Source organism: Scaptodrosophila lebanonensis, unplaced genomic scaffold (genome assembly GCF_003285725.1).
Source record: "Scaptodrosophila lebanonensis strain 11010-0011.00,11010-0021.00 unplaced genomic scaffold, SlebRS2 tig00000001-arrow-pilon, whole genome shotgun sequence".
Taxonomy (NCBI): domain Eukaryota; kingdom Metazoa; phylum Arthropoda; class Insecta; order Diptera; family Drosophilidae; genus Scaptodrosophila; species Scaptodrosophila lebanonensis.
The window spans coordinates 26,037,214-26,061,436 of NW_022060529.1; the positions used below are offsets into that span (position 1 = coordinate 26,037,214).

Sequence of the window (24,223 nt, forward strand, 5' to 3'; positions counted from 1 at the left end):
GCCATTACCCATTTCATTGAACAGCTTTTTATGTGCGGCACCCAACCGCCTAAGAGCCAACGAGTCCGACAGCTAAAGCCTAACAGCACTTACTGTTTTATTTGCCGAGAGAAGGAGGGCAGATAGAGGCAGAGGTATGTAGGCTGAGTTCGAAAGTCGTAGACGATGTTTTCGATTGCCAGGCTAACTTGCATTGCATTGCACAATTTGTTACTGTTTGCTTTTATAAAATATTAACTAGCAATTTTCAGTGTCTGCATACACACGTACTCGTATATATGTATGTTACTCTATAAATGCATAGATGGTGGGCTTTGCATACATAGACGCATATACGAGTATATGAGTCTAGTAAATGCAGCTGCAGAGTAGACAGTCAAAACTTGATCAAGCTCAAGGCGAGCCTTTCGAATACGCAAATGTAGCAGACGAGCAACCAAACAATCATCAATGAGGGAGGGGTTCAAAGGCAACTCAGGCGATTCAACTTGCCAAATAGCCAGGAAAACAACTTCAGCTTTGTAGCTCCAACTCCAGTTTCATCAACAAATTCGTTTGCTTGGCTCGGCCACGGTCTCGGTCTCGGCCTTGACTACCACTTTAATTGATATATTTGCTTGCAGCGGTAATTTCAGCAAACTGAAATCAGCAGTTCTGCTTTTGGCAATATCATCGGCAATGACGGCAAAGTTGCCAACGGAAGCAGTCGGCTCTGGGTGGGATGTGAACGTGAGAGTGGAGTACGTAGCTGGAGCTGGTTTTCTAGCATGCCTCAACATATCGTATATGTACGTAATCAAATGTTCAAAAGCTGCCCTCGCTTTGGCCATAGTCAGCAGACTATGGCTTTAACATACATCAAGGACAGGCAGGACAGCCATCAAGCCAAACAAGCAGAAGGAAAACAATTTATAATGCCGTTAAGTTGGCACTGGCAAACGCACAAATATTGAAATTCATAATTGAGAGGCTTGCTTAAGAAGTGCTCCTAAAAGTATGCAACAAACCCCGATGGTGGAACTGACCGAATCGGTAATCCTGCTGCATTGCGATGGAACCCAAGACGAAGATAGTTGATCCTCACACTTATCGATTGCCAACATTAACAGCATCTATGTATATGTTCTGTATTAAATGTGTACGCACTCTTTAATATTTTATACAATTCATACAAACAAGCATTTACCAGATCTAAAACACATGCCTAAAAGTTGTTGGGCTCTAAGTTTATAAATGCCATCATGACGAGACGTATCCAAGTGGCCATGTTCATCTGCCGGTCCATCCATTTGTCCGAATGTCTGCTTCAATTAACGCTTCTTCCAAACGAAGGAGATCCTGCAATGTTTCTTAGAGACATATGTAGCTGGATTCTTTGGATGAGTTGTATGTTAAAATTACTCTCTGCTCCCCACAGCAGCAAAGCATGCATCCACACTGTCTTCAGGACTGCCTTTTAGAGCCGAATTTTGTTTTCGTGCCTGAGTTTCGAAAGTGGACCTAAGAGCGAATACAACTTTTTGATTTTTTATAGAAGCTGCTTCCATTTCACTATTATGTTAGTCTTCCAAGTCCTTTCCTCCTCCTGTGCAAAATTATCCCAAGGTACTTAACCGTTTCATTGTCTGTCGATTCTCCGTTTTAATGAAAACTTCTGTCCTTCATTCTTTAACCATTTTTCGCCCATAGTAAGTTGTTCTTGTAGGTGCAGCGATATTTATGTAAACCATAATACTTTTTGCTATAAATGCTGCATAATCAGCATATGTTGGAACTTTATATAACATCTAACTATCATAGAAACGATATGATAAAATAGACATTTATTTGTAGAATAGTTTGCGTCAGTTATGGGGTCCGAATGAAGACTATGGTTTACTACACAGATGGATTTTGCGAAATTAAGTTTTTAGTACAAGGCACCACAACCACAAAAAACTACATACAACTATAACAATTTCATTTAGAAACTATGTAAATTATCTACACTAGGTATAATACATATTTACTATTTCATCAAATAAATCAACTGGGCTATTTACAAAAATACTATACTAAGTAAAGGATTCATCAAATCAATGCCACAAACTTTCGATTCCACTCACTGAACACGCACACTTAAGCAAGTTTAGACAAATACTTATATGCGAGCATATAGACAGATAGCTCACATTTTGATATTTTGAACTATGTATGTACTATGTGGCAACCAACCCTTTTGGTGTATGCTACTTATAAAGCGGAGCACTCATACACAATTTGGTGGTGGGGTGGGTGTTGGGGTAATAAGTTTAATGTGTGCTGTGAGCATATTTTAGGGCTTGCTACTTGAGCTTTTCGCTAGCCGGTTGTCAGATGTTGCTGTTCCTGATGGTTGGCTGCCCCTGCACCCACCCTACCCGCTGACTGCCACACTGACTGCGGCACAGATTGCTTACACTTGCAACAGCAGCCAGCTTCAAGCAGTTAAGCCTGAGCTTGATTGGTAGTCGGTTATGTGCGGGGCATATTTCAACCGTCTTCTGTATACTTCTTGAGTTGATGTACTGGCCCCAAATCTGAAATCAGCTGAACTGTCCCAGCTGACGTTGAATTATCATAAATTGGTAAAGTTTGTTTTGGCGAAACAACAACAGAACTTGTCTTCATCAGATGGACTGATGGTGTGTGTGCAAAAGTTTTCATCAACGTCATGCAACATAGAAACTGAGTACTGAGTACAGTTAGATGTACATTAATGCTCTACAGGTAAGGTTGTGGGGTTGTCTTGTGCCTTTGCTCACCTTTCTTGCAATTGCACAATGTGCAATGACAGAGAGAAAGCGGTGAGTGCTTTGCATAAATTTGTTTTGCTGTCAACCTCGAGTGACGATGTTGCATAATCCTATTAAGTTCTCGTTCGGGCTTTTTACCACAAGGTGCTTAATTTTCCGCTGTTTTTATTGATTTTCACATACACACACACACTTTAATGCTCACACGCATACCTACACACACACACACACTGGCTTACGTAGGCGCTCTTGTTAGAAACATAGCTAACGGGTATTAAAGTCTTGACAAGGCTATTAAATACTTAAGAGGCAGCGACGTTAATGACAAGAACGAAGTTGAGGGCACAGACTCAATGTTGTAGCTCAAGGAGAAGCGGAAAAATGAAGGTAAACGAGCGCCAGGGAGAAAAAGAAAGCGTGCGCAAGGATTACAATTTACGAGTCCTGCGAACCATGAAGGTGTGATAAAATTTCAGCAATTAAAAAAACGTGTACGTTGATGTCGACAGAGGCGGCACCAACAACAACAACAATACCAACTGTGTCGTAGCTGCAGCGTGAATAGTCAACGTTTCCTCCTCGTTGACGTCTTCGTCGCAGACATAAAAAGTTGTGAGCGTTTTTGTTGGCATTTGAAACATTTCACTGTGAATATTGCAAATTTATTCGCCTTCCTTCTGCATAATTACCTACCCAGCAGCAACAACAGCAGCATCAACAACAACAACAACAACAAAGCCCAGATTTTGATAACGTGGCTGGGTGCTTGCAACATTGCAACCCGTATTTTTAATTTCCGTCATTCCGAAGGCAAATGGCGCGATGTACTCGTTCTACTCGTATAGGAGTATGCGACTTTTTGGGTTGCGATAAGCGTCAAGCATGTCATCTGTGGGTGTGTGCCCCCATTTCTATGCGCCAGTGTGTGTGCCGAGGTAGATAATGCCAAATTAAAAGGGAAGCTTTGCAAAACAGCGACGGAAGTGGAACTGTGTGCGTGCGCGATCTTGAATTATGCGCTCATAGATTGCAGCGAAAAAGAATTTTTACGAATTGTGTTGCCATGCCGGTGAATTTATGGTAAATGTTTTTGAAATTCTGCACACATTTCTGCTGTGCGTTATGTTTTTGCTGAACTTTTAATTAGCTCGGAAATGGCGCACTGATATGATTTATGAAACGATGCTGTAATGTGGAGCACGCAATACACGACAGGGTCAAAAACAAAAACAAATGGCTGTAATAAATTGGTGGGAATTAATTGCAACAGCCTCAGGTGTGGAAAATTCCTTCTAATTAGATGATACCTAATCACGAATAGGCATTAGGTGAGCGTCTGTCCAAAAGTTTTGTCTATAATGACGATAATGTCTCGTTTGTGAAGGTACAAGCTGAGAACGGAAACTGAACTTTTAGCAGAAATCCAAAATTTAGATGATCAAATGTGCAGAGAGGAGATGAGCCAGCAGTAAGCAAGTCAGTCAGAACGACTGAAAAATAAGTCGCTGGAATACTGTATGATTTCATATGCATAATTAATCTTAACACTTTTCAAAGAGACAACGAAATGTCTATCAGACGTACTCGAAAAATTGGCATTGCTGTTGTAAGCCGAAAACCCAGTTGTAAATTAAATTTATTAGGCTCAAGTACATTTAAAGAATGAAGTTCCTTAGCATATGCCGTAAGAATCGTCTTGGAATATCCTTAGAATGTGCTAAAGGAATTGTATTGAAATGTATTCAATGAGCGGCTTTAGAATTATCAAGCAATTGCCAGCAGCTTAGTAGCTTACTACTGAGATTCCTAAAACCTCAACTAAACATCAGAATAATACATTTAAAATGGAATCACATATTATTTACATGAGAAAATGTTAGTTTATGTATCTTCGGTATTGCCGAATTGCTGCATAGGGACTAGGAGAAGTTTGATCAATATGGGTTCGTCCATGCGAACGACGGACATGTGTAGATGGATTTGCCGGGTTATGTTGGAAAAAAGTTTGGGTTCACAAATTCTTCTTTCAGCCTCTTACTTACATAGATTTTCAAAATCAGAAACAGACGCTTAAAAGTTATCAAAATGTTTGCATTTGATTGTTTGCCTTTCCTTATGTTCCACAGTTCACAGCTCTCTCATGTACAATTTTTTCCTACGATGCTCGCAAGCTGAATCGGTCTTGATATGCCACTAGGTCTACGTTGATATTCGAATGTTTCAAATAATTTTGATGATTTTGATACCACATTTACATTTATCGAGCCCGCCCCCGGACATTTTTAGTACTTTTTCTGTATTTGTAGTACAACAATTAATTAGTTAAAAAACATTGAAAGATGTAAATGGAGAGCTACTTAAAAGTTCCACCACGATAAGTTAAGGAACCATCATGAAAATGTCAACCATATAGTACAAGTAATGGTATAGGTAATAGGTACATGAATGAGCAAACTCGTCCCCAAAAAGTCGATGTAATATGGCAAACTAAACTCCCATTTGGAGTCAACTGCCAATATGCACAAAAACAAGCATGAGCAGAAACAACAACATGTTTATCGCCCGCCAAGGGGATGTTGCTCAATAGAATGGGTATGGGGAAGGGAAATTTATTGTGAAAATATCTCTATACAAATGTTCACGCACACACATGAACATCAGCCCCATATGAGGCGAAGCTGGCCCAAATGGGCACCAACGAATTGGAGAAGTAAGAACATTTTTTGTTTTTTTTTTTTGTTGGGGGGGGGGGGGGGTAAGTCGAGTTTTCTTGGCAAAAAGGGTTGGCCCGAAACTACTCAGAGACCTTTAACTTGGAAACTCTGTCAAAACACTGAGCCCGAGACTAGCGAACTTTTTGAAATTTAAATTATTTCACAAAAACCCGACAAGAGCCAAAAGGAAGATGAAAAATAACACATGCAAACACATACAAGCTCAGCCACAGTGAAAGTTGGTGTTTTTGCCTTTTGGGGATGTGCACAAAAATTTCCATACAAGTTGAGCGTCGAGTCAGTTTGCTTCGAAAGCCTGTGGTTGCTGCCTGCTTTACAAAAGGCACGCATACACGCGCCATTTAATGACATGAAAATATGCCGCAACGATGAAAATCGTGTAAAAGTCAAAGTTGAAGAAGAAGCAGCAAAAAAATGTTCAAAGTATGCTGCAAATTAAATATTTTCGTACATTTTTCACTCATTAATGAACGCTCTTTCTACTACGCTCCTGACTTATGCCTTATCTCCTCTCTTGCCTTGCAGGATCGCCATGTCACAAGAAACGGCGATGTAGAGCCTGTTGTGGATCCGTCACAGGATTACATGCTCATGCTGGGCTACGAAAATGCCACGCACACGGTCCTGCGCTTCCGCCGGAAGTTGGACACATGCGATGGCACGCATGACATCGCCATAACGGTAAGTACTGCCGACGTACGTTAATAGATATATAGGCAAAGTTTTCCAAGTGAAATTTATGCACTAGCGTCTGTGGCTCATAATTTATGTTAATAAAAAGTTTTCTGCTTGTCCTCATAATATAAGTGCTGCCATCAAAAACAGAATTGATTTTTGGCAGGCGGCCACGTAGGCACCCGAATCCCCTTCGAACGCAGCATCAATACCTATGGCCGGGGTAGCGCAAGTTCCTTAAGCAAATATTAACACAAAGGATTTGCAGTTTTGCGCCAAGATGCAGAGGTGGAGCCAAAGGGGGCTAAGGTGTTACTGATAGCTGATAGTTTGTTTTGTTTTCAAATCCTTTCTTTATATACTATAAGTAATTGACAAACTAACAACCGATCAATCCAGTGGCAACTCAGCAATGCTTTATTAGTTTTAAGTACTCGTATTAAACATGAGGCGTTTTCCTTATTCAACATTAAAAACAAATGCAGGAAACTGATCATAAAAGCTGCATCAGCTGATCCGATCATATACAACTACGATTACATGCTACTACCTATCACATATTTGACCTTATTGCCACGTTATAAACAACCTAATTGTATCGTTAAAAATAGTGGTATTTCCGGTTTTTATTACATTTTAAATCGTTCTGAGCAATGTTTAACATAATTTCATCCAATTGCCAACAATACTTTATTTTTGTGCAAAATTGTTCGGCAAATGAACAATATTTGGCAAATATTGTTTATGCTGTCAGCATTCAGGCAGTGGGGAATAACAATTATATTTCATTTACGAGCACATATCATTCGTTAGCTGTCCAAACCCGTAATATACAAACACTGCAAAGGTTGAAAAACCCGGGCACTTTATCAAATCAAATCAATCAATTCATTTTTACTTTTTTTAAATTTTAGCACTATTTTATTTTGTTTGTTTGTTTTGTTTTTAAATGTCATTCATCAACTCGGCTCTTTGGTTGCCTACAAATTTTATTCCATTTCTTTTAATATATAAATAAATACTACTCGATTAAGTAGTTTAATGGCAAATTTATTAAAAGTATATAGTAGCAGCAAGTCGAGCACAGAAGGCCGACATGGGCATCTGACTAATCCCAGTAAAAAGATTTAACGGGCATAACGAAACCATAAACTTAATTAAGCTAAATTAACTATTCGCATTTTATAACGGGTATTTGTTAAAGGATAATTTAAAAATGCAATACTAGCAATTGCTTAGCACCTTTCCAGTAAAGAGTGAAGTAAGAATTAAATTAAATTAGATTAAACTAAATTAACTATTATTATTTTATTGGAAATAATTGATTCTCGTCATGTTAGTTGTGAGACAAAAATGCGAACAAAATTTTATGTAATTGAATCACAGCGAAAAAGGAAGAGATTCTTAAGGACAACTGCAAAATGGAACACTATCAAGGGATATTCCTCAGCACGAAAAGTGTTAAGAGTGGCAAAGATTCCTCTGTATCCCATCAATACTACGCTCGGCACAAGCACCAGAAAGAGTCATAAATTAATTTAAGTTAAATTTACTTTTTTCATTTTATTGCGAATAATTATTCTCATCATATTAGTTGTGATACAAAAATGCCAACAAAATTCAATATCATTTAATCAGAGCGAAATAAGAAGATATTTTTAGAGACAACCGAAAAATGGAATACTATCAAGGGGTATTCCTCAGCAAGAAAGGTGTTAAGAGTTAAGAGTGGCGTAGATTCCGCTGTATCCCATCAATACTACGCTCGGCACAAGCAACAGAAAAAGTCATTGTGATAAAAGTTTTATCACGTAAAACTTAAGCGTAAATCTTAAAGAAAACTTTCGGTTAACTTAAACAAACAAGTGGCGTGTGGCACAAAGCACAAGCCCAAATAACGGGGCCCGCACACATGCAATGTTGGTGACACCACATACACGACCACCACCACCAAACCACATATTATATATACATAAGTATGCACATACTTGTATACAAGTATTGAGATATAGTTTACTAGTCTTTCCGCCGCCAGCAAAAATATTGCTCAAGAGTATATGTGTGGATACATTTCGTTATTGTTTTATTTAAGCGGTCTTTCTAGGGCTTTCACGCGTTTGTCGGAACTGATTCGCATGTTGGTGCTGATGAGGGGTAGTTTATTCGTTGTCTAGCAGATTAATTAGATTTGCCTCTAGTTTGAGAATTGAACAACCCTGCGGTTGGGTGGCTTCGTCTGCTCTGATTCAAAGCCGACAGGCTGTTTCAACTTCAGGGACTAAGTCACCTAGAAAAATTAGTTCGCAATAGAGCAGCTTTTATTTTGGGACTTGTTATATATCCCTATCAAACATATTCAACATAGTTTGGATAAGTTTTCACGTCTTTATATCTTCGCTATTCTGATAATCATTCTCAGAGGCGTTTCGGATGTTAGCCTATTCGCGTGTTTAGTATTTGGACTTTGTCTTTTAGTGAAAAAAGAGTTGGACAATAATAACAAATATAGATATAGACCAAGCATATAATATGTATTACAGTAATCGGAGCATATTTTAAACCGATTCGGAAATTGAAATCTGCTGAAGAAAGTTTCGACTAATTAAATTACAATTACTTGTGCTACCCTGTACCCGATGGGTTTATATCAGGTCATGAAGTTCATGGCATGAACTGAACAGGGGTGCTACGCAGATAGGCATTAGTCAGAGCCAGAGCTAGCAATGCGGAGTTAGTCAATCAGCCGATGCTAATGCCCAGTCGATGTATCTATTGATGTAGCCTTTGAAGTTCCTAGAGTTTAATTAAGCGTAAGCATCCTGCGTCAATAAACTTTCTTCTTTATAGTCACAACAATTTTTTATTGGCCAAATCGGTTTGCAACGCCAAAGGGCTGAACATATGTGACGCATTAGCGGGGAGTTCATGTGAAGCCCCTGCGTATCACAAGCTCTAAAAATAAAGGTTTATTTTTATAATTTAATTTATTTACTTTGCAAGACGCGCAACCCTTTTACCCCAAAACAACACAACCATATGCAAAAAAAAAAAAAGAGTGGAGAACATTAATCTCTCTTCAGCCCGACTTTTGTATATCCTATAGCTAAGCATCAATCATGTCTGCGGCAGCTGTACTATACAAGTATAATGCTCCAATTTCAATTGAACTTTTGATTACTGCGAGGCACTATTAAAAATGATTGAATACAAAATTTGGTTGCGATATTGTAATGAATAAGTTGTGATTTATTCACTGATTGTTCCTAAGATATTTACAATAATGACTTTATATCTCAGGGAAAAAGGTATGCACGAATGAGCATAGTTTTCTAAAAATAATAGTATTATAAACAAAACGAATAAGTCACATTTTTATTTTATTCTTGTGTGCATTTTTGACTTTAAGATTATTTTCACGGTTAATATGCTCTTCATTTCCCGATAAGTTCGCCAATTCTTCTAGAGTTAATTGACTGAATTGCTCGCAGTTTGCAATCAAAACATTTTAAGCCGTTTGATTGTGTCAATCTGTCTGCCATTCTTATAAGCTTTGGCAGGGTTCTCCAGAGGTTCTCAATCGGGCTTAAGCCGCTCTAGAAACTGTACACTTCTTAATTATAGAAATGATTACTGCTCCACATGCTTGGGTTTGGTGACCCTAGTACCAGTTATGTTTAAAAAGTTATCGGTGCTCATATGGATGGACATGTGTACTCGTATGTCCATTCATCTCGTCATGTTGATCAAATATGTAATTATAACGTGCGGTCACATGGCAGACCCCTTCTTCCGGTTACACACATTGGCGCACAAATTTGTAATAAACTTTGTAATAAACTTTTTACCCTTTGGTACAGGGTATAAAAAACGCATTTACTGCACCACCATAAAAACGTCAACCACAACACAAAAATTACATTCACTTTACGCCGCGACTGCCACTGCCGCTAATGGCACGACCGAAATATCAATCGATGTGGGTTCATTTGTGTGCTATGAACATTAATGAAGCGCAAACAGCGTGACTAATAACTAAATTGCCAATCGGCCAAACGAGTCCTCGTTTTACCCCAGTCGCTGAGCGTGGCAGAGCTAGTTGGCGTCACTGGGACTGGGACTGGGACTGTGAATGTGACAATGACATCCCTGGCGATCCTATAGATGGCTTTGGGTGACAAAATCAGGCGATACTGCTTGCAATATAGAAATACATATTGTGAACAGTAATTATGTGCCTATTCAAAGTTGTTCAACAATCTTTTCAATTCATAAAAATGTAGACTGGAATTTTAACAAATAAAACCGACTTCAGGTCTAATGCAGTGAATAACTAAGATAAGCAGATAAGCATCCTGTTCAGGAATAGCATTTTCAGCTACTCATGGATCCCATTGTCAGAACTGGGCTAACTTGAAATGGGACCATTCGGGAAGCACCAGCTTGGAAATAGAAAAAGAATCAACAACATCGGTCCACCCAGTCGAATACACATAAAACAAACAAAAATACAGAAGAATTGATAACCTCCTTCTTTTTTGAAGTCGGTTTAAAAGCATTTCAACCCCTCGGTATGAGGTATACAGGAATGAAATGAGACTGAGTATTCCAGGAATATACGAGTACATATTAACAACATATTTATGCAATATACGAGTTTCCCAAATGACAAATTATTTGTGTTCAAATGGTTCTTAGGGCCAAACCAAAGTTTTCATTAAATCGCAGCAGCCTCATTACACACAGCCTGTTCGACGGGCACGCATTAGACCCATCAAAAACTTTTGAGTGCCTTTCAACATTAATGTGCTGTTGTTGCCTTTGTGGCTTCAGCGATCTATTAGCTGAAAAACTTTGATTTATGCAAATAATTAAGTCATCTCGAGTAATGTGCTGGTCTGGGAGGTTAAGGTAATAGAGCCCTTGTACTTTGAAATTGAAATTACAAAAGCGAAATCAAAGCAAAAAGTCTAATTGGAACTCATTTTGGATGCAAATTTCTAAGCACGGAAAATTACAATAAACAATTCCCCCGAAAGTGACAATTAACACTAATTGCCATTAGAATAATTTCATTTTGTTGCGTGGCGTTGCGTTTTTGTTTTATGTTTTTTGTTTCTAAAATGCTGTTGTTGGTATTAAATTAAAGTTTTCATTGCATTTCGCTGTCAGGCAATTTGAAATGCAAAAATGTCAAAGTTTATTGCTGTCGTCCTCAATGCTGCTCCACCCTCCTCCATGGTCGGGCAAGTGCTCTGAAGTAGGGCTTGGACTGCACAAATATATATATTTTTTTAATATAATTTATGATGAAGCAGCGTGTTGGCAAGGAACAAAGGAACAAAGGAATGGAGCATGGGTAATGGAATTAAGCGTCTTACATGTGTCGCGCACACACATGTCGATGCATGGATTTTTGCTATGTGTTTACTATTTATTTTAACACGAAACTTGCTGAACAGTCGCTTACTCGCCTGGCGATTGCTGGCGCCCCACTTGTAAACAGTAATTTTTTGCATTAATGGGCCTAGCCCTGCTATAATAACTTTGAAAGGGCCAAGCTAAGGCTGCCCCGCCCACTGGTCGCCAGCACATATGCGCGAACGCTTCGTAATTGTTGTCCCTGCAGCTGGTCCTGCTCCTGCTACTCTTGTTGTTGTTGTTGCCGCTAGAAAACAAGTCAAGTCGACAGTAATTTTCAACACTTACAAGCGATGGCGGCCATAGCAATTTCAACATAACAATTTATTCCTAGCGCGCATTGTTTGGCTTAACTTTTGTGCAAAATCAGGCTATAAGCATGCACACACACACACACACACACACACACATACCGACCCATGAGCCATGAGCCATGAGCAGTCAGCAGTCACATATGTGTGCAGTTTGTCACGACATAAGCTCGAAATTGTGTAACTTGTAGGTTGGCTGTTGGCCCCGACTTCATGCCCCATCGAGGGCCCCTCCAAAACGCAAAAACCAAACCAAAGCACTGACTTTTATAATGAATTATTAGTGAGTGGTGGCTGCTTATGGTGTTGGTGCTGCGGTCTTGTGGCTTGTGACCGGCACTTAAAAACTTAATACTAGCATACAAAGGAAGAAAAAGCAAAAACTGTAAATGGGGAAATCATTACAAGAACGCAAGATTTTAAATGGTTGGCGAGAAAGGAATTGCTGTAAAGTTTCAATTTTTCGACTCGTAAACGGCTCTCGGCAGCTCGTTTAAAGACCAGAATACTAGGCAGTGATGAGGCCAAAAAATCAAATCCTTTCAACTTCTGCAGAACCAGAAGAGCGTAACGAAGTGAGGCCGTCACACAACATGCTGCCAAAAAGGAGCACTAAATAAATAGCATTTAGTAAATGAAAGCGAACCTGATGAGTGGAAGGATGGGCAAGTGGAAGCTGAAAATCGGATGCCAAGGGGCCTGCACAAAGGATGTCAGTAGGGTCTGCAATGGGCGGTGGCGTAGCTTCGCTGATAGAATAAAAATTTGAGTTGCCATTTGAAACATCTACGCGCACTTTAAGCAACGGGCTTAACCCTGCAACCAGTTCGCGGGGTCGCGAGCGCCGTTGAGCACTTGGCCCTTGTAGTGGCAAATGGGGAGCCGTAAAACACAAACTGTACATTTGCGCCAGCTGCTGGAAACCTTATTTGTGTGCTCCCATGCCTCAGACGTCATACCTCAGTACCTCGAACGGTACTGAAAAATAAGTAGAGCACTGAAATCAGTCGCTGCTAATGTTCGAACTCTCTGCACTCATTGTATAAGGAACGCTATTAATACGCCACAAAACCACATCGCCACTTTTTGTTCCGGAAAAGCCCCAAAAAGTATACTACAGCATTCGTGCCTGTATCCAATATGCATGTACTACTTGTATATGTATGTATGTAAGTACATTAATAAGCATTTATGAAATTCATATTTTGCTTACTAAAAATATTTATGTGCATATGTTGATATTTAAAATTAAGTGGCACCAGAATTAAGGCAATTATTTATGTACTCATTTTGTTCTAACGTTTCAAAATTTCAAAAACAAATGATAAAACGCGAGAATATATCTTATATTTTATATTGTTATCTGACTTAAAAAATGGCATTTCTATGCTGAATAGGAATAGCAAGCTATCAGCTGGCTATCAACTGGTCCGCGTCTTTTCTGTTTTCGGTTATAATCGGATAGATCATCACCATTATCATGTTGGTATTATTCTGAATACCATGTTCGATAATTGCGTGCCTGTAGCAAAAACGCACGGTCATTTACGATCCATTTGAAATTGAAAGATATGTATGAGTCGAACTGAATATTCGCTCTTTCGCAAACGATTGCTTCTCAGTCCTTTAAAATCTTGATTGTACACTGTTTTGTAAAGCCTTTACCCAAAGGGTAAAAAGGGAGAAGAAAGCATCTCTGGACAAAAATCTAATGGAAGTGGGTGCAACAAGTTACATTAAAGTTGGACCTACTCCACTTACTCATAACCGAAATAATTCTAAAATTATTCAAATGTATGTATGTATATATATGTATTTACTCGGAGCATATAATACTTGTATGTATAAAGCGGTAAAAAGTCTTTAATATAAGTATATAGTACGTGGCTTTCCCAGCCAGATTCTTACTCACTGAACTATGATGATGCACGCGTATACATATTTGTCCGGCAAATGGAAAACCCCGTTGCAATCGCAGTAACGTCAAAGCCAAACAAAAATGTTATTTGCCGTTTTGCCCAAAAATCAAGTACACAACCAAACGGACCTGCGAAAGAACCGCACAAGCCCATGAGTGGTCGATCCTTGGGTCTATGACTGGCTCTTGCAACATCTGTATATCTGTATATCTGTATGTGTGTGGCTGTGGTGTGTGTGTGTGTATGTGTGTGTGTGTATGGGTACGACTGTAGTCGCTTTATTAAATTTAAAACCAGTATTGTCCCTTTTTACACATGAGTAGTGAGCCGGGGCGAGAGGCACGAGTCGTGAGGCAGTGGGGGCGGCCACTTGTATGAACTGGCAGCAATTCGCTTGCTTCACGACTCCACGGCAACGCAACAGAACCAGCACCAGCACCAGCAACTGCAACGGGCTCGCAATTTTGGCTGTGATTTTGGTTGTTGGTGTTGCTCTTGCAGTGCGCCATTGAGGTGCTCGGAAAACGCGCAAAAAACATTGCGAAACGAAACGTTTGTTTTAATACCCTAAAGCGACAAATATTGAGGGAGTACTAACAAACAGGCAGTTGCCTGCTGGCCCTGTTCAGGGTAGGTGGCTGGTGGGAGGGGAGCTGGGTGTGTGTGTGACCTGCCTGCAACGCTTAACTCAGCACGGGATTTAGCGTCCAAAGTAATGCAATGACAAACAAAGCGCCCTTGTGTGCGTGAGTGTATTCGCGTGTGCTCTGTTCTGGGCGCGCTACGTTTTGGCCATTTTTCAGACAGTTTAGTTTGTTTTTGCAGTTGAACGTTGAAGCACAACTGAAGTACAATAATAAATAACGAGCCCAGTTGAGTTTTCCCGGAACGAAATGGGAGCTAAAGCCAAAGCTGCAGCCGGAAACTGTGAGTGGGATGGGAATGGAGATGGGGATTGTGACGAAGTTGGAGCTGTCAATGGCAGCAGGATGGATACAAAAACGCAAAGCTTAACGTTAAGCTAGTCGCGTGTCTTTAGCAGAGTAATTAAAGTGCAAGTCCGAGGGCTGGTGGCAGGAAGCCCCAGGCCAGTGTGAGTTTGAAGCCGCGGCACGAGCAACTTTTCCAGCTGCAACCCAATTTGTTTATAAAAATATGTATTAGATCTCACATCGCCGCTTTTGTTGCTGGTGCTGCGGCACATTCCATAAAGAATGCAATAGTTTCCGACCTGTAGTTATTTTATTATATTATTTATGGTCAAATGGTGCAGCTAGCAGCTACTGCTGCCACACTTTTTGCCAACTAACTCGTTTACTAAATTCATTTCAACCGTTTTTTACACAGGCCATCTCCTACCCACATTTATTTTGCTGTTCATGCACACGAGCATACACTCGTACCTACACTAACTACACTGCAAAAAATATATTACATAGGATAACGCCTGAACATTATTATATTCAATTCATTACTCAAATCTTATGTATTCAAATCAAATATGGCCAACGTAAATTTAGCTACTCGGATATATAAAAATCTCGTGTCTTAATGTTATTCCTCGATAGACTCCGAAACTACTGAATCTGAATCACATGTATCTCTAATTCGGATAACTTAAAAGATAGGATAGTTTTTATCTCGTTTGGATACTTTAATTGCGAATTAGTATTTTTCAGAAGTTTGTTCGTATTATTTCATCCATATGTTTTGGATATGTAATCAGACTGAAATATACTGTCGAACTAGTGTTAGTTAGTACTTAAAGTATTGAACGAAAGTCTGTTTGTTTGCCGGTAATAATAATTATTCAATTATGATTATTAAAACACTGGTCAAATACTAATATACTATTTATTCGTTCAAAACTACTGAAGGCTAAGGGTAAATCGTATACGCTTATTTGATTATAAAAAGGCCGCATTTTATTAGCAACACTGTTTCATAGAAAATGGGCTGATTCGTCCACAATAAGAAAATTATATTTTGAAATGTGACGTGTGCCAAAAAAACCTATAAAAAAGAAACAAACAAAAATATATATATATTGGAAAAATATTTTAAAATTAAAAAAAAGAGATGCCCACGACAAAATTAACTTAGCTTAGCACTCTGGATACCCATTCAAAAGACACTGTTGTACAAAATGGAGTCGGTTTTTCTCAGTGTATATGTACATGTACATATATACGTATACGCAAGTAAATGGCGCGCCACTGACCGAACCGACCGCAAAGCCAGAGAAACTAAGACACACAGGCACATAGATATATAGATGCATACACTCTCTTACAAAGTAACCACAAAAAAGTGGTCAGTTGGCCAAAACTAAACGAAATGTAATAAAGCAACGGATATGCCATTGGTCCTGTTGTTCTAAAAAGGGGAGCATGGGTATGGCGTGGGGCACAAGACAAGTTGGTCGATATATGCAGATAGATATATGCACATAAAAGGCAACTGCAGCACAATAAATGAATATGAATTAGACAGGAAGAGTAAGCCGTGCTGGGGGTTTTGGGAAGCTCTGCCAAAATCGGTGCTAAAACATTGAACAGGTACTCGCTACTGGCGAATTTTTAAAAGCTTTTATGCACATGTTGGATAGAGCTTAGCAGTGGCTACTCTTCCAATAATCTCAAATAATAACGAAGAGGAGCATTGGGTGAACAACACATGGATAGCATACGGTCCCTAACTATATCGACCAACGAATTCAGCCAAAGGTCTCAAAGGCAAGCCATTCGACTTAAATAGAACGTTCGAGTGTGATTTCCGTTAAGAATTTGCATAAATATTCCAACTAATGTCAATTAATTCAATCAGTACCAACATTCACGAACATTTCTGGACACATGGTCTGGTGGTGAACACATTTCTAACTTTGCCTTTAGAGATCTGCACTGACTAAATTGATTTAATTTAATGAATCTAAAGTTATGAGTCTTTTAAGGCCACACAATAACAAACACATATAGTACATACATATAAGTACGGGTAGAATGTAAACGCAAATGAAGCGATTAGTCGGTTATGTGCATGCAATTGCCCAAAACGCAATGAACTATTTGTGCGGCTTCGAACAGGAGAGACAGGCTATAAAAAGGCTTTCAACAAACATAACACGACTTGCAGCACCTCATGGGCCAAAACTGAACGTATTGGAAAATCGGAAGCCATCAGAATCATCAGTGCAATCAGAGCACCTGACAGAACAATTAGAAGACCAAAAAGTCGTTGGGCAGGCACCGGCCAACTGCCCAAGCACTTTGCATATTAGTTATTGAAATCAGCTGTCAGAAAGTTGAGCTCGGCAGCCGGACGGGCCAGAAACCAGCAGCCGTAGCATCTGCAGCAGCAGTTAGAAGTGCTCCAACGCCTGGTTGCAGCCCCCAAAAATGTATCGATGAGTGGACTGCCAATGCCAATGCCATATGGATTTGCTGTTCGACGACTGTCCGGACACACAGACACGTGGTCATGGTGACGACTGCTGCTCCACACATGAACACCTCTGAATCATCAGTGGAGTGCTTGCAAGGTTCGCCGCTGCCGCCCCGTTTTTTGTTGCAACTGCCACACGGCTCCCATGCCTCCCATAGGCCATGAGGAAGCAAGGAATGTGTAAATTTATGTAAATGTGTGTGCGTTTGTTTGTTCTATTTATAATTCAATTGTAAATGCATTTCAATTACGTGCGCATTTTACAAGCCGAGTATATGTGCTCTTGCCCACAGACCAAGTTTCGGCTCGCCACACTTAAGCATATGGTCGGAAAAGTAGTCGAGCTCGAGCTCGTTCGGACTCCCCAGGCTTCTGGTCAGCAGCGAGCCAAAGCAACTTAACCGCTGCCATTACCAGGACTATTGCCATTAGTGCCAAGTAGCGTGCACTTGCTTTTGGAACAATTGGCCATTATTAAAACGCGTTGAACGGCAACAAGCATCAGGGGCGAAGTTGGACAACAAAGCGGCAAAAACAACATCAACAACACAACACAGCACATAAAAGTACATACATACATAGAAACGAGTATGTACATACTTGTACATAGCAGCATACCAACTTGCAAAGTTTAATGGCCAAGTCCGAGTAATGGAATAAGCACTATACGTCTATCAATCTAAAAACCTCCTCATGAGGTAGCGACACAAGCATGAAACTCACAAAATTTCGGATTTTGATATTTGTGCAGAATAAAGTCTGCAGCAATGCTTACAATTATTCCAAATTATTACAGTCTTGCTTCGCCACTATGTGTTTTCTTGGTCCTGAGCTGAACCGGAACCACATCGGACAATATCCTCTTGCTATAACTAACTAGTGAGGTTGAATACAAATCAGACTGCCATGTTGTCTAAAGCTGTCTAACCGAGTCCAAATGTTAAGAGCTAGGATGCAGAAAATAACAAAATTTCAAAACGGGATCGATTGTTGTATGATTATGTTTAAAAAAAAAAAACGAATGCAATAGGAACTACATGATATGATTTTTATGGTTTTCCATAACTACTATAATTCTTAATTATTTTAGTCAACTTTTACAATTCAATCCGGATAGGTAGGTATATAGTATACACGCACATAGCCACCTGATATATACTTTGAAATGTTTGTCTGTCCATCCGTCCGTCTGTTTGTATGAACGTAGGCTTCTCAGAAAGTATAAGAGCTAGAACAACCAAACTTGGTATCCAGATTCTCCTTAGCCCAAGAAAAGAAAAAAGTATTATTAAATAAAAATGTTTTTATGTTTTTGTGGTAGTGGGTACAGGGTATTTAAAAGTTCAGCTCACTCGACTCTAGTATTTCTCTCTTGTTTTTGTTATTGAGATGAGCTTGATAGTTTGGCTTACGCCTTTTCACACTTTGTTCTACATTTTAAGGACACGGACGTCGCGCCCACACTTGTATACACTGTACAAGTATGTGAAGTGTAAACGGGTATCTTAAGTTTGTGAAAGTATGCAAGTATATAATAGACATTATGAAGCATTTGGATGTAGACCTGCTCGTCAGCCAGTTCGTCTGGAACATTGTATTGCAATGCTTTGATTTCGGAAATAGTTCGAACCGCAGTAACCAAACTTGGATATGTACACTCTAATTCCCAGCAAAAACACTATTTCCGACGTTCCGCACAGCGCGAAATGTTTCTACAAAAAATGTTTATTATATTTTCCAACATTATTTTCGTCTAAGTCAACACACTTCGCCTAGCGATGCTCCCACCTCTTCAACACAAATAAAAGAAATAGAAAGCATAGAAATAGAAAGACAAAGTAATAAACTCCTCATTTAATGAAATTGGTATTCCCTAAGCTCAACCTTAAGGATAGGGAGTAAAAAGAAATCACTAGGGTCTGAAGAGCAAGGAGGGAGAAAATAGTTCACAGCTCATAAGCTTTGCGAAAAGCGATACGTATAGCCAAATTTTCTTTCTCTGGATAATCCGTATATACGAGTATAACACCACGACTATCCCCAATAATTATTACTTTTTCAGCCGAAATAAAAGTTGTGGCTTTTTTGACGACGGGTCCCCCTTCGCACTTCCCCCTTCACAGTTTTGATTAAATTAAATTAATAAATAAATAACTTATGGTTATGATCAATAGAAAAATTTCAACAAATCCTATAATCCAATATTGAATTGTTATGAATTGTTCATATTGCTAAACATTTTTATGGGGGGGCAATGGCCGCCCTTGCCCCTCCCTGCCTACGCCCTTGATCCCGATTAATACATAGTATACTTAAATACTATATATTTATGTAGTACTTTTAATATCCTACCAAAGAACACTAGCTTACGAATTATAAATTAGTTTTGGCCAATTATACTCGGTTAGGAGGAAGGGCGGCTTAGTTCTTCTTCTTTTTCTTCTGCAGTTTTTAGGTACAGAGTATTTCACCGTTTTACTTACTACGTGAAAAGTGTCTAACACCCAGAAAAAAGAAAGCAGAAAAGAAAGTTGGAAAGCATAGTTAGGGGTAGCTTCTGAGATGGGTTTTTGGAAATAGCTATAGAGTATTTGGGAGCCGTGCTAAAATTTTATTTTTAATTTAACTGCAGCCTCTGCCATTGCCGTCCATCGCCTCCTGTAAAGGTCCTGACTGCGCGCTGTGGTCATACACGTTAATGACTCTCGTGCCCCTGTCGCACGGCAAATATTTAATACTAGCCAACGTTGCTGCCGGTTAGTTTTGTTCCTGTTGGCAATGGCCAGGCGGTTTGCGCGTTTGCACCCCGCAATGTTTGTCAGTCGACTGACCGGCCAGCCGATTCATTTGTACGGGATATTTTTTCTTCAGTCATTTGGTCCAGTCAGTTCGTCTGACAGGATAACCGGGCAACATTGCAACCGGCCGTGCTGGACAGGAAAGGGAATTGTTAATTAAAGTATTGTCTCCTCTGCAAAAATGAACAAGTAGACAAGGACTTGTCGCCCGTTGCTCTGCGCCGTCAATTGTCGAACATGGTACTCTACAGTTCCACTTAACAGCTACAATGGCCACTTTGCCACAATGAATTCAAATGTTGCTGCTTTTTTGCGCCCTCTATGTCTACATGTGATGTTATTGTTGTGTTGTTTTACTCGTACACCCATATACCCAAACACCCATACATACACGCACATATACTTACCTACAAGTGCAGATGACAAGCACACAATGACAGCTGACTGTTGGCTTCAAAAGCCCCCGAGGCGTACAAACACACAGGAGTTGGAAGGATGGGCGACCAATTGGTTCGGCTGTTGCAGCTGCTTTGCCGGGCCGGGCACTGCGCGTGTTGTGATTCTTTAATGAAAGCTTTAATTTGTGTTCACCAATTAAAACTACGTGGCAACTGAAAAATACATACAAACCACACATAAAATACAAAAGAATTGGCCAGTCTGGTGCTCTGGGCCAAAAGAGAGTTAACCAAACAGCAAACAACAACAAGAATGCAATGCTGGAGTCGAGCAGGCCCAACTCTTCAATACCCTTCATGCAAAAAAAATTATTTAAAAATTGTTAAATATTTTAAAATTGAATTAGTTGGATAAAATCAGAAATATTCTACACATACTCGCATGTAGAGACACATGTTTAAATTCAGTTACAAAAGCACACATGAACATCGGGATTATGTATATGTATGAGTATAGTTGAGTAATAACAAGAAAGGAATGCAAGAGTAGAGCGGGATCAACTCTTAATTACGCAGAGCATGGGCAGAGATTACATTTATGGCTATAACTTTCGTCATATATATATTCTGGATCAGTATGACAAGACGAGTCGATATAGCCATGTCCGTCCGTCCGTCCGTCTGTCCGTGTGTATGAACGCAAGGATCTCAGAAAGTATAAGAGCTAGAATAACCAAACTAGGAATCTAGATTCTCCTAAGCCCGAGAAAGCGCCATTTTTTGATGCACCGCTCCACTCCCGTAGGGTAAAAAGGGCATATTAGGTTTGTGCTAAGTATGTAACATGCAGAAGAAAGCATCTGCGACCCCATAAAGTATATATATTCTGAATCAGCGTGACGAGAGAAATCGATCTAGACATGTCCGTCCGTCCGTCTGTCTGGAATAACCAAAGTTGGTATCCAGATTCTCCTAAGTCCGAGAAAGGACGATGTACGGCTTTAAGCCGGTAACTTGCCGGTATGGCAAAAGCAAAGGGTTCACAAAACGTTTATGACGTTATGACATAAGAGCGGCAATTGCAATTATGCTGCTCGCAGGCAGCTGCAGTGTACGACAACTTTCTCTTAACTAAAGCGTTGCCTTCAATTATAATTCTCTTAGATAATCTTAAAAGTAAGTGAAATGCCTTTACAGACGAGTTTTTTTTTTATTTTTTTTAATTTCCCCCCCCCTTCCTCCGCTACAGAATTTTGTCAATACCGTCCACATTTCAAAAGCCATCTTAACCAAACTTCGCACACATAATTTATACAAAATAATAATCTACTTTTGTTTTAAATTTAATCTAAATCGATAACTCTAATAAAAGTTATTAGTTCGCTCTTCTTCTTCCTTTGGGTTCTGCTAAAGGCGCATATACTTCAGTGTCGGAAGTTTACCTGGGTACAGGGTATTTCACTGTCAGGCTTGCTCGACCGTAGCGTTCCCTCTTGTTTATAATTTCCGTGATTCTTGGAATTTCGGTAAGTCAAGTTTCATATAAAAAGGTCGAGTATGACGAAAGTTATAGCCATAAATGTAATCTCTGCCCATGCTCTGCGTAATTAAGAGTTGATCCCGCTCTACTCTTGCATTCCTTTCTTGTTATTACTCAACTATACTCATACATATACATGTGTGTTACATGGTACTTTTGTACAAAAGAAATATACCCTTTTACCCTTTGGGTACAGGATATGAACAAAAATACGAATACACTTGCATGCATATAAGGCATGCAAATTGTGCGCAAATTTCCTGTCTAAATCGTATAGCCCCTGAGATCTAGGGGTTTATACGAATGGAGCTATGTAATGTCACTAACAACTGGAGAGTGAGGAGTGCCCATATGGTATCTGTTTGCAACATTTAGAAGCTCCAGCTCTTTTTGCATATTGAGAATACTGTTTCATGAAAAATGGCATACTTAGTAGGTTTGCAGTAGGATATATGTATAGTATAAGAATGGAATATATCTAAACTTCTATTTAACTAATTTGTTGACTTTTTCCAGAATGACACTATGCGTTTGTTGTACATGTATCACGCACAGGACCCACCGCACGGATCTGTGCGGCCTGGCATGCTACCGGACCCTGAGCGCGCCTTTCGTCCTTATCGCCCAATGGTCCTGATGCAACGCGCCCAGTTGCAGCTTCCCGCGCACGACGAACGTGTTCGGGTGCTGGAGCTGCGCAACGAGGATGTTGAGCTACCCGCCGGAGATGCGCCTCTCTTTTGGTGTAAAATGTTTAAGCTGGAGGACATCAATCGCAAACATCATCTTATACGGGTAAGCGATACTAACTTTTGCTTGCAAATTATATTTACTAAATAATAATAAATAATAGTTTAACTTACTTACTTACTTACGTGGAAAATGAAAAATTATGGCAACATTTAAAAATAATAAGCTGCAAAATTTGAACATTTCAGCAGAGTTCGGCAAACACACAGCGACCACGAACAAATTCTTGGCAAAATTAAATATCTTGTAAATTTTACACATACTCCTACATACATGCAAATATGCATAGGTAAATATGTGTGCGAGTTTGAAAATGTTTTTATTTTTGTTGCTCTGTTTGGTTTTTCACAGCCACCATTTTATAGGTAAAGACAACTAAAAGTATAAACATATGATGTGAGGCTATTTTCACTGCACGGTAGCACACAGAAAGTGCAATGGAGTGTGCATCTAGTGAGGATGTAAGTGTGTGCGTGTGTGTGTGTGTGTGTGTGTGTGTGTGTGTGTGTGCGATTATGAAATCCAATCTTGAGTCGACTAAAAATACATGCAATTCACATTTGATAAAAATTTTCGCATCTTATGGTGGCCTGCGGTTGAAAATTGTTGGTTTTTCAGCAGCCATATTAATTGGGTCATAAATTTATGCATACGAGTATACGCGAGGGCAGGTCAAAAGGTAGGGGAAATGGAAAAGGAAAGCGGAAGGTGCAAATATATTCAAGACTTTCGAACCTCAGGTTAATTGTGGCGTTGAGCTCAGAGTGTAGGTCATCATGGTGTGATATAATTTAAAATCATTGTAGGCGATGTACTAAGACAAATGTGAAAGAAGTAAGGCGAGAGTAAGAACTTCCCATACCTGGGGATAAGACTCTTCGACCTCCCAGATCAATGCACGGTGTATCAGTTCGCAGTTGCAGTCAACATTGCAATTCTTATCCATTCTGATAACAAGGTACTTTATTACAACGTAGATAACTTACTTACTCACATGATATAACAACAATTGAATAGTAGAAACATGCTGCCCGATCCTTTAAAATACAGCACCCCTCCATAAAAAAAAAAACTATATTAAGTTATTATTACGGACAGACGGACATTCTACATCGACTCGACTTGTCACCCTGATGAAGAATATACAAGTATGTATATACTTTCTGGGGTCATACATTCATACAAACCTAGTATACCCTTTCACCCTTTGGGTACAGGGTATAAAGAGGGTTTGATAGCGAAATTCTTAGTTTATATCTATCTGGAATCACAATCAGAATTTGGAATAATAAAGCAATCACTTCATTGATTCTTCTACTATGTATAGACTATGCAGCTGTGCTGAGTAGATGCTCTTCAATATTTTCAATTCATCGGACTGACAAAGCAAAAGGACTATATCGGTAAAGTCCTACCTTAATGAGCTCAGATGACCCCATGTAGTATCTCACACACAGAAAT

The 24,223-nt window shown here is 39.5% G+C and overlaps 1 protein-coding gene across 1 annotated transcript in view; it reads left to right on the top strand.

Annotated features, from left to right (window-relative positions):
- LOC115634051 (MOXD1 homolog 2) overlaps positions 1 to 24,223 on the top strand; it is a 66,269-nt gene that overhangs the window by 19,551 nt on the left and 22,495 nt on the right. Inside the window, exons 2-3 of the mRNA XM_030531596.1 lie at positions 6,035 to 6,190; positions 22,529 to 22,807. Of these exons, the coding sequence (XP_030387456.1) occupies positions 6,035 to 6,190; positions 22,529 to 22,807 (435 nt within the window). The remainder of the gene's footprint in view (positions 1 to 6,034; positions 6,191 to 22,528; positions 22,808 to 24,223) is intronic.